This window comes from Cryptomeria japonica, chromosome 10 (genome assembly GCF_030272615.1).
Source record: "Cryptomeria japonica chromosome 10, Sugi_1.0, whole genome shotgun sequence".
Lineage (NCBI taxonomy): Eukaryota > Viridiplantae > Streptophyta > Pinopsida > Cupressales > Cupressaceae > Cryptomeria > Cryptomeria japonica.
In genome coordinates, this window is record NC_081414.1 from 202,419,210 (window position 1) to 202,431,813 (window position 12,604).

The 12,604-nt window shown below is 33.7% G+C and overlaps 1 protein-coding gene across 1 annotated transcript; it reads right to left on the reverse strand.

Annotated features, from left to right (window-relative positions):
- Positions 1-11,386: 11,386 nt before the first annotated feature.
- LOC131858853 (dirigent protein 2-like) lies at positions 11,387-11,692 on the reverse strand. The gene has a single exon (XM_059212319.1). The coding sequence runs from the start codon at positions 11,690-11,692 to the stop codon at positions 11,387-11,389; it is 306 nt and encodes a 101-aa protein (XP_059068302.1).
- Positions 11,693-12,604: the final 912 nt, after the last annotated feature.

Here is a 12,604-nt window from a genome sequence, read left to right on the forward strand (position 1 = left end):
ATGCAAGAAAGTATGCAATATAGAGCAATCTACAAATGATTCTTATTATCTTCAACTAAACAACTAGACACATTTGAAAAATGCATTCAATCAAGGCTTAATATCTCTATCTCTTTCTAAAACATCATGGGATGCATTATATTCAATAAAATAGACATTCCAATTTATCTATATTAACAACACTTGCAAACAAAACTAGAAAAATCACACTTCAACTTGCAACTTCATGTCAATTTCACCAAGTCTTGAATGAGCTTTCTCTTAACTTTTCATTGTTAATATCAATTCTTCCATTACTAGGAAGTGTATCTCCCAAGATTCTCCTATAATATACGAAAGGTAGACCTCCCATGGCTTTTAGAACCTTCTTAAATAATTTGAATTTGTAAATCCCCACTCCCAAAAATAGGTCAAATTTGAGGAACCATATCTTTTGATTTGGGCACCTAAGTATCATATTGTAATATATATTTCTCCCATTATCGTAAACATCATGGAAATAAATTGTATACAATACCTTTCATTACAAAATTTAGTGTACAATTAGAAAGTGCATTTCAAAAAAAAAAAAAAAAAGAAAGAAGGAAAATAATTTTTGTTTTGTTTTGGATTCACTTTTATCTTTTATTTTTAAGGTATCCATTTAGTATTTAAAAGGTATAATTTTTTTTTAAGAGTTGATAATATTCTATTGTAAAACATCTCAATTATCACACTTTCTAAAAAATATTTTTTTATATTTGTCAAACATCTCAATTATGTTACTACAATAATAAAATGAGTACTTTAATTTTATGCATAATTAATTTCTTATCAAATGTGTAGGTGAACCATAATTAAAAACCAAGGACAACCAATATTCCAATAAGAGCTAAATTGAATGCAATTCAGTCAAACCAATGTAATGGATAGTCTTCTATTTTTCATCTTTCAATATTGATAGAATTTACAACATAGTTTCATATGATTGAGTGGGAAAGATAAGAGTACAACATTATATTCTCACAAAAATAAAAGCAAAGTAAAAACATAATAACCAATATAAATTATAAAATAAAACAAGAAAATGATGGAAAAAGTATTAATCAATAGCAGTTATAAAATAAAACAAAAATAATGAAAAAACATATTAATCAATAGCTATTACAATATTAAAAAATAGTAAAAAAACACATTAATCAATAGAAATTACAAAAAATATATATTAATGTTGTGCTCAGAAAAAAATGAAAATCTATTCCAAATATCAATACTACTCTATTTTATTTATCTTCCAATACATTCTTGATTTCTATACTCTAATACATTTATATATATAATTTGTTGTGGAAATAAACATAAATGAAATTTATTGTGAATGTGAAAGCGATCTGTAATTATGAGGCGTACTACCCCGATAAGAGCCTACTTTTGTCCTCAATCTGTGCTTTGGGTCACAGAACTTGTATTCCAATAGAGATCTAAAAGTGAATGCAAGAAACAAAAGACATCCATCACATAAAATAGGCCTAGCTTAAAGAGCATACACTAAGGTTGATTCCTTATGTGCCTCTGGGCCCTCTCCCCTATCATTCAATATTTTTTTTTTTCATTTTGTTTGTCGTTGCTTTCCTCTATTGATAATCTAGAGTTGACATTTAAAAGACATAATGTCGGGAGTGTACATTCAATCAGAGTTGATGAGCCTAATAGGGCAGGGGGAAAAAACTAGGAAGAACAAAACACATAAGAAAAACATTTTTTTAAGAAAAAAACACTAATTTTTATTACTTAATCATCTTGCCACTTAATTGCCATGCAATCCAAAAACCTTGCATAATGCCTCTTTTATAGAGGTCTTTGGACAATTCTGGAACCATTCAAGAAGGATCCTAGATCTTTCTAGATATTAGAAAAGACATTACAAAACATTTAATATTTTTCCTTCTAGAACATTCTATTCAAATAATTATCAAGGTGAGAGAAATTACATATCCCAACACCGGTGGGAGAAATTACATATCCCAACAACTCCCCTTAATTTTGACCACCAATGCCACGACATTCATATTACTTTGCTCTTGACTCTTGTTGATGTCCATAACCAAGTTTGTTGACTTCACAAATCTTTCAGATTTGATGATGCCTTTATCTTGTCTTTGTCCAACTGTTGTGGCAATCCTTCAAAACTTTAATGTGCAACTTCTTGAAAAATTGCCATATATAGACGCCTTGCCAAATACTTTCCTTTGACTTGAACCTAATATGCCTTTTGAAAACCCTTCTTGATTGCTACCAACTTTCACTTGAGAACTGTTATACTTGAATTATTTTTTTATCATGCTTGTAATTTTCTGCCAATTGGATCCAAAACTCCATCCATAGTCCATTGTCATGCATTCATTTTTTGACTCTTTGTACCAACAATTCTTATCACATTGATTCTTGAATCCACAAATACTGCATGGATATAAGTCCCAACATCTATCACTAGTATGACCTTTCTTGTTACAATGTGAAAACTGCATAGTCTTCATACCTTGAACTGATTTACTTGAACCTATAACACATGTATTCATCTATCTTTTACCTATAGCATATCCAAGACCTTCATATTTGGGCCTCAATTTTGGCTCAATCGGCTTTCTCATACCTTGTTTATACCTTCCTAGTCCTTTACCTTTATAAATAGTTATCTTCATAATTTTCAAACCAACATTACATTCATTGCCATTACAATTAATAACATTATCATTTTCTTTCTAACAATCTTATCACAAACTTCTTCAGCAAAAACACACTTATCAAATGACGAATTCAAATCATCTATACTACAAGAAACATCACATACTAATTTTGATTTCAACAAAAAAAAATTCTCTTCTAGTTTCTTCATCTTTTCTTCTAAGTCATCTACCAACTTCATTCTTTGTTCTAGTTCTTCATTCCTTTTCTTAATCCTATCAAATAGTTTTGACTTTTCTGCTAACTCTTTATTCTTCCCATCAAATTTAATCAATTCCTTCAAATGAAAAATATTTTCTTTTTTCAACAACTTTAACTTTTCCTCTAGATCTTCAATTTTCTCTTTATAATCACTAATTTTATTTGAAATTTTATAAATTTCTACTTGTATCTGTACTTTACTTTTCTTCACTTCTATTAATTCTTCTTCTAAATGATCTATCTCAGAAATTAAATTTGCATTCTCCTTCAACACTTTTTTGCCTAATTTTCCCATTGAAATAGCTTATACAACACCAAATTCTTAACCTCTTCTGAAAAAAATCATCAATCTTCCTAATGCCACAACAATAATCTTAATTTGCACACATAAACAATTTCCAAAGAAAAACATAACCTTTCCAAAACTTAAAATAATCCTTCCTTTAGCAACTACTATTTGTTCTTTAAAGTTGCAACTTCCACTCCAATTTACCAGCGAGCGATCTCTTTTGTCTCTTCTTCAATTTAGTAGCACAGGTTTATGGCAGTGAACTCTCCAGGTTGGGCGCCAAATTTCCTTTTCTCTTCTAAACACCGCACACTTAGCAACAACTCCTTTAACACCTTTGGTAGCAACTTTGGTTGACTAAAAAAAATAAACACAAACTGTGAATCTCCTTTTCACACAAAAGTTCAAAAATCACCCTTTTTCTGTCTTTTCTGAACGAGTGGCTTATGTACACTTGGACTATGGAGTCCTTTTTTTTTGTGGCTTCTCTCCCGAGCTTTACCCTCGAACTTATGTCTTTGGCTTTTGTCGGCTCCTACAGATCTGAATGATTGACTACTCTCAAAAATAAATAGGCCAACAACCACTAACCTCGATATAAAACATCTACCTTTAATATCCATTGTGTTATTCCCTTTTTTTATCGTTTCTTTTTAATTCTTGTTCACCAATAATTTTCTCGTTCACCTATATTTGCATTTGAAGATTAGATATGTTAAAAATTTGATGGAATTCATTATGTGTTGCATTGATGTCAACACTAACTGCTTTGGCTATTTACTGGTATTCGATTGGTCTCGGTAGGATAATTGGTTTCTAGTTGGTAAGATCATGTTGATCCGATATACTCCGGTATGATTTGGCTTATGGAATTGGCTTAGATCCTCTATTCATGCTATTTAGATATATGATCAATCAGCTGGTATTGATCTGGTGATCTAGAAGCTATCACTTATTCTAGTAATCCTTTTGGCTACTTGTAAGGGTTTTACCGGCAAAGCTTTGCTGAAGATATTTTGATATTATGCATAAGTGGTGTTGGTGCAACTTCTTGAAGGTTATCCAAATGATGATGGTTATCATGTTCATGTTCTATTTGTTCATGGTGTTTCATTTGCATAGGTTCGATGGCATGAGATCACACATTCAAGCATTCAAGAGCATTCAAGCATTCAAGCATTCCTTTCAAGCATTGATCATTCTCAATTCTCCCTTCAAGGATAGGTGTTGCATTCAATTCAAAGATTAAACCATTGAAGAGGAGATATCTTTCATCATTCAATTCCACACAAGCAAATCTATTTGTATTCCTACTGCATCCTCCCTTGAGGTGAATTACATTTCAGTCTTTCATTTACATTTACTTGCAATACTTTCTTTCATCATTTGGTTAATTCCAAAATTGTTTTTTGACCTAAAGGCAAACCCCCCAATCCCAACCCCTTTTCCTCTCTTTTATGTGTGTAGGTTGCAGGTGCACAACTGTTCTTGCAGATTTGGACTCCATTTGCAGAGGCAGAAAAACCCTTTTCGTTTCGCAGATTTTTTGGAGGACCATGTGCACTTTCAACACGGTCCTGGTGACTTTTTCTCAAATTCACAGGAAGCTTTGTCTCGACATATTATAGCCAGATCTTGATGCACAACTTCATCCCTTTTCTATGTCAAGTTATAACCATTTCTTTTCTACTTTTACATTTAGTCTCAAAACACATAATTCAATCATTTTCCATTCTAAAAGAGGGGTTAACTTGTCATTTTTACACCATAATCAATTCATTTAGTATTCAATCTCTTTCCTAAGAGATTGGATCCAATGAATGCCCCCCCCTCTTTTAAATGTGATGTGTGTGAGCTGATTGAAGGGAAATCTAAACTAAAACTTTCATCTCTCCTTGGAGGGAAGAAAAAATTTCATCTTGATCTCCCCATTATTCACTTTTCCCCACATCACATTTTGGTGAACCCGACATCTTGCATGCTTTCCTTTGAAAATCATTTCATATTTTTTATATATAAGTTTAATTTTCCTACAAACTTACTAGTTAATTCATTCAAAACCCTAGTTTTTAAAATTGAAATTGAACTTGTGTTTTGTAAAAAAAATTGCTTGCTATTGTCTTAAATCTGAAATTTTTTTTTTTTGTCAAATTCAATTTCTTCATTGTCTTGTTCAATTTGCAAATCAAATTCACAAAATTCAGAGGTTAAGTGTCAAAACCCTAATTTTTAAAAATTATCTTGAAATTGTGCAAAAATTTCAATTTCCATTTAACTTTTAGATTTGTGACTGTTTTCAAACTTATCCTCTTTCCTAAAATTCAAATTTTCAATTTCACTTCTTTTTCAAAAATCAAAATTTCAAAAATTCAGTGGTTAGGTCCTAAAACCCTAATTTTCAAATTTAATTGGATTTTGTATAAATTTCAATCAATTTCAGTTTTCTAAACACTTTTCAAGGTGTCCCTATCCATTAGGTTTGACCCTTTTCAAATATTCAATTCAATTCCTCTCTTTTTTCTCAAAACCCTCATAGGGTCCTATTTTCACATTCAAACCTTAATTTCACCTATCTGGAGATCGTAAAATCCACCAATTTTTTGAGGTTACCTTTAAAATCATCGTAACTTTCATCCCTAAAAATTTCCAAAAAAGTTGGGAGGACCATGTGCACTTTCAACACGATCCCTAACTTTTTTCTCAAAATTTCGGGAGACTGTTATGACAGTATTCAATAGCTTAAATGCAAAAAATTGGTTGATTTTGTCAAATTTTTATCCCTCTATTATTAAATAAAACCTTCAAAACTCAACATTTCAAATTTCAAGAAATTTTTTAAAATTAATTGGTTAATCCTAATCTGCCCTAATTTTAAGAATTTTGATTTTGTCAATTTTAAAATTAAGTGGTATCCCATTGACCCTAATTTTAAATTCCAATTTCCCTTCATTCATCATAAAATTATTTTTGGAAATTGTGTCATTTTCCTCTTTCAACAAAGTTCAAATTGTTTATTCATTATTTTCACAAATTTGGCATTATTCAATTTTTGTACACTTTGTTCCTATAATTCAAAATTGTTAATTTTCCCTCTAGTGCATGAGTTTTACCACTATTAGTCCTACCTATACTATCCCCATTAGACAAAGCATTATAATTAAGGCTTCCCAAGGTTTAATTATCGAGGAGATGGAGCATAATTTGAGTGACTTCTTTAATGAGGATAATGTTAATTCTTCCCATCCTAATTATATCCCTATCTATCCAATTAATGAATCCCATGATGAGGAAGAAGCTTTGACCGGAGTTTCCATAGATCAACTTTCAAAATTGGATAATCAATTTGACAACTTTCAACAATGGATGTTCCAATAATACCCTAATAGTGAAGCTCTTCCATTAATTGAAGGTCTAAAGCACATGATTCAAAGTGATAAGAATGAAATTGATATATTGTGTGGCATTTCTCATATTATTGATTCTAATGTCATACCTATAAAGAGTTGCGTTGAAACTCTAGGTTATTCACCACCTTCAACGCAGGTCAATTCTTCTATTCCTTTGACTACGCTTATGACTAGTGTTCCTACTCTTACCTCAAACATCATGGCTAATTCAACTCAAAATATCATTCCGTGAACAATTAGTCATGGGGGCAATCCATCTTCTTCATTTAATCCTCCATCTTTACCTATGTCTTCAATAAGAATTTCTATTATCCCTCAACCAATCAATGTGACACATGGGGAAAATTCATTCAACAATTTTATTCCTCCTTTAAGTGTCCCTTTTCCTACTCAATTAGCACCTATGCCTACTTATCATAATGTCTCGCCACCTTATTCTCAATCAATGCCTTCTTTCAATAACATCACACCACCTTTTCAATCAGCCATGTCTAACATCAATTCTTCTACCGAAGTGACCATTAACAATCTTGCTCAAACTGTGTCTTCCTTACAACAACAAATTGTTTCCATGAGTCAATCCAAGTTTAGTGTGCCCACATTTGATGTTGCGAGCCTACTCTCTCTGGATATTATTAAAGTCATGCCACCTAAGCATGTTGAGGTCCCTCAATTGGAACTTTATAATGGAAAAGTTGATCCTCTAATGCATGTCAAAACATTTCAAACCTTGTGTATTGACTTTTCTTATGATCAAAGATTGCTTGCAAAATTGTTTACAAGAACACTACGAGATAAGGCTTTACAATGGTATTGCTCTTTGCCTTCTTATTCTATCACTTCTTTTCTACAATTAGAAAATTCTCTCATTCAACAATTTCAAAACAACATTGGTCCTAAATTTACTTTGACTGATTTAATGCATTGTAAACAAGGTGTTAAAGAAAAAGTGATTGATTTCATTGGTTGATATAAGCATTTGTGTGCTCAAATTTCTTTTCTTGTACCTAATAATGATATTGAAAGAATTTTCATTTCTGACTTGCAAAAAGATATTAGGGAAAATCTTCTCTTGTTTGAGTTTACTTCCTTTCCGTAGTTGTCCGCAACACTCCACAATTATCAACTAGCTATGAGTCAAATGGAGCAATGTACTCCTATGGCTCCGAATGATAAGAGGGGGAGTGTTCAACATCTATTTGCGAAGTTCAAACCAACAAAAGGCTTCATCAAGTTCAATGACACAATCAACAACAATAATGTGAATGCTACAATAAGTGTGTCTCCTATTTCTAAATTTTTCAAAAGAGAAAGACAATTTACTCTTTTGAGTGAATATTTACTTAGTATTATGTCTTAGTTGTTACAAAGAAATGTTATCAAACTTCCTCCTATAAAACCAGTTGATCCATCTAAGCTAGCATCCCCTTATTTTGATAACAATTCCTTTTGTCAATTTCATCCTCAGGCTGGTCATGATATTGAGAAATGTTTTGCATTGAAAAGTAAGATTCAATATTTGATTGATAATAATACTATATCTATGGCAAGTGTGAATGATAAGGGAAACAAATTAGTAGCTCCTCCTAATCAAAATCTTAACATTTTTACTGATCCTTTGCCTTCTCATACATCTAATATGATTGAGACTGAACATACCTCTTTCTCTCCTTCTGATCTCACAACCACAACTCCAAATTTAGTGAATATGGTAGAGAAACAAGAGACACCTAAGGATCCTTGTATTATATTTAACCCTAGTGAAACCATTAGGGCACCTAATGGTCCTTTATACATAGTCACAAAGGTTAAGGACATACCTTGTCATGGTGCTCTTGTTTATCCCTCTTGCATGGTTAATGTCATCATTGAGGACTATCTTTTCACTTTATGATTGCATAAACCAATTTAGGATGACACTAATGTGGTTGTGAAGTTATTTGATGGCTTCTCTTGTCCTACCATCAGTTCTATCACTCTTTCTGTTGAAGTTCACACTAAATCTATAGATATTAAATTTTTTATCATTCCTTCTTCCGAGCAATTCCATGTGAAGTTGGGCTACCCTTGGCTATCTTCTATGAAGGCTATTTCTTCTCTAATTCATAAGTGTTTAAAATTTGCCCACAATAGAAAAATCATAACTGTTAACCATATCTTCTTTCAACCATCTGAAAGAATCCCAGGTGTTCCTATTTATTTCTTTTGGCCTTACCAATTTCAATCTCTTCCACAAAGGAGCGATGCTCTTTTCCAATCTTATAAAAAATGGAAGAAAGATATGATCTTATCCTTAAGTCAACCTAGATCTCCAACAATTGGCACTCCTATCATTCTTGAAGATGAAGTTCTTCCCCTAATGGATAGGACTAATCTTCCTCCTAAGGAAGATCCTCAACCTATTCCTTCCCCTAATGGATAGGACTATTCTTCCTCCTAAGGAAGTTATTCCCTAATGGATGTAACTATGCCTTCTCCTAAGAAGAATAATAATATTCCTTCTAAGTTTAGACATGTACCACCTCCCCATGATGGACCCAGTCTCCTTCCTACACCTAATATTCCTCCTTTATATAGCGTAGTTCCACCACCTTCCTCTTATACAAAGAAGAGAACTACCTCTCCTCTTGTCCAACCTAAAAGACCTCAATCTAAACCTTCAACTATGAAAGAGGAAAATATCCCTCCTTAAATAATTGTTCCTCCTTCTTCTCAACCTTTCGTTAAGACGACAAAATCATTGTGTGAGAGACCATTGATGAAGACATCGTGCTCAAGCTCGTGAAGTTGTTCCCCAAAATATTCAATCTCCCAAGACTCCAACAATTGATATGATTCCATTTTCTCCTAAGCAAGATTTTGAACCTAAATCTCCAAATCGTAAGATGCAAAAAACATGATGGTTTTACTTCTATTCATGTGAGAGATCCTCTTTCTATAAATCTAGATGAATAAATAGGTGAAAATGTTATCCATGATGGAAATACAACTCCTAATGCTTTTGATAGTGACTATGAATATGTTGATGTTGACAAGCATTTATCAACAAAATTTTCAAAAGCCCTAATCCTAGCTCCTAGAATCGAACAAAGTGACTTACCACATGAGCATAGGCCTTGTTTGGATCTTGTGATAGCTCCATCTATTATGCTCGATGTCGCTCCTATGGCATGTTGCCTGCCTTCCTCAAATAGTGATCCACAAGATCAGGAGGCAGATGTTGTGCTAGATTAGCAGCATTAGAACCATAGATCTTCTCCTACTCTCCTTTTTTGCTCTTTTGTGACTATTCTTCTATGTGTATCCACATTCTTCTAATTTCCCCTTAATGTCTACTTGAGGACGATGCAAAGCATTGAGATCTCTTTTGGTCTCTTTCATGCTAACTCAAAAGACATCTTTTATTCCCTTTCTTTTAAGGTAGTTTCCTTTAGTTGGGGAATGATGATTATTATATGCATATACATATATGATATACATGAGTTATCATACAGTATACTGACCCCAACGAAAGAGAAACTACCTCATTTTTTTTGTTCATTATCCTTAGGTTTATTCCTCAAGTGGGAGCTAAATCCTTGTGATAACGTGCTCCTGCTCTTTTCTCTCTCTTGGGTGTATCCTACCTTAAAGCAATAGCTCCCGATAAGGCGTGCATGATCACTTTAACGTGGGGGCATACACTCTTCTTATATTTTCTTTCTTGATAGTCAAAGTTACTTAGTGAATTGGGATTTTCTTTGTAATTTTTGATATCCTTGCTTTTCATGACTCATAGTGAGGGGAACCTTGCTATTTGCAGTCATGGTTCTCTCTCTTGATCTTCCCCTTTACTTTGCCAATTGAAGTTGTAAGATCCTAAGTCCACTGGGGGCTTGGTGTATCTTGCCTCCTTGCCATGGTAGAAGTCTTTCAATCTTATTTCCTTGTACTTTACTAGTAGTATTGTCATATGCTTATACTCCCGCTAAAGTGGGGGATGAATGTAGTGTCATAAACTTGTGACCCTTGCAATTTTCGACCACATTAGGGTCTTCACATTGGCGAATCGAATGCCCAAGCCTGATCAAAGACCCAAGACTTTCTCATCCTTGAAAACTGCACTCTGCATGACCTAAAACCTCCTTCATGTCTTGAGTTAAGAGAAGGACAGGGGCATGGCACCCCTATCCCTACCCTATTTCAAGGCCCCTTCATTCAAATTATGCATTGAGCTTTGCATTTTAGCAAGAAAACTTCCCCTATGTCAGTCTATGATGAAAAAAATCAATCCAATAACCCTAATTAATGAATATATATGTCGCATTTTCCCTCCTATTTGCATAAGATGAAATTTATATAGGTTTGATGGCATGAGATCATGGATTCAAGCATTCAAGAGCATTCAAGAGTTTAAGCATTCCTTTAAAGCATTGAGCATTCTCAAGTCTCCCTTCAAGGCTAGGTGTTTCATTCAAATCAAGGATTCAACCATTGAAGAGGAGATCTCTTTCGTCATTCAATTCCACACAATAAAATCTATTTACATTCCTATTTCATCCTACCTTGAGGTGGATTACATTTCAGTCTTTCATTTACATTTACTTGAAAGTACTTTCTTTCATCATTTGATTAATTCAAAAACTGATCAATACTGATCACATAAAACCAGGTCAAATTCGGGGAATTTCGTGTAACACACAAATTCATTATTTTAGAGAGACCGAACAGTTATTGGATTCATGCTCCTCAATGGAGGGTAGAGCATGAATCAGAACAAGTAAGACTAGTAATGAAGGACAGTGACATTATAGTGGTCGTTTGTACTGTTGGGTAGTACGTGGGAGAGGACATACCCTCGAGGCAGCCTGAATTTGCCGGTTCCTCCCACAATTGGCATCTCTGTAAAATATGGGGAAATTTGTGTGGCCACCACGGCGAGTGTGCTTCCATTAAATTCTCCACTCTGAAAAACGAAGTTGAGCACTATTCCTTGGCTCAGCCGTTCAAGATCATTCCCTTGACTGGAAATGGTGTACAAACCCTGAGCTCTGCCCAACAATCTGGAGGTGGGCTCAGGTCCTTCCGTCATTGGAGCGTCAACCACCAATACCGATCCGATGAAACTGTTCGAAAGATTGGCCGATGAGGCGCGCGCTACCAGGACGGATGTCCCGTTTTGTCCCCCATAAGTCTCTTGGAGATAGAATTGCAAGTTGGCTTATTTTTTCTTTTCCTACTTTCAACTTCGCTGCCGTCTCAGTCGGTTGTGAGCCAAAGATGATCATCATGAGCATCACTGCAAATGCCCCAGATTGTCGATGCAGATCCATTACCTCCAAACGCTGTGGGTCTGAAAGATTGGCTGCTCTTTCAACAAGCTACTAACCTCGACCTATATAAATAGCAGCCCATAGAGAGCACCTACTTTAATATCCGTTGTATTATTCCCTTTCTGTTTTTTTTCAATTGCTTTTTAATGTTTGTTTTTATTATATTTGTCTTTAAAGACTACACCGTATTAGGCAAGAGGATCTAATAGTTGAGTTTGTTTCAATAGTTGTTATAGCACTTGTTGATTTAATGTTAATATTTTTAACAATATTGTATCAATAGTTGTGATTTGAAAGTTTTTAGTGTTGAGGATGACTACCCTAATTGAATGAAATGTATTCCTTAGATCTAAGATGTAACAAATCATGTGATGCCATATCACCACACCAATAAAACATGACTTAGTGCACAAGTATTGCTCTCACTCTTTTTTGAACCTTTTTGGACACCTTGGCAAAACGCTTACTAAGGTGGCATCATATTAGATGCTATCGCCCTGAAACTTTAGTTATAAATAAAGGCTCTAATATTTTACACTTCCGCATCATGCCATGGTGCCATCATTGAAGTGGAGTAAGAAAAGTTTGATAGAGAAAGCATAAATTAACATAGCTATTGCCACATGTTTATTGAGATCTAGATGCTTTATCATCATAATATGTTTTTGATT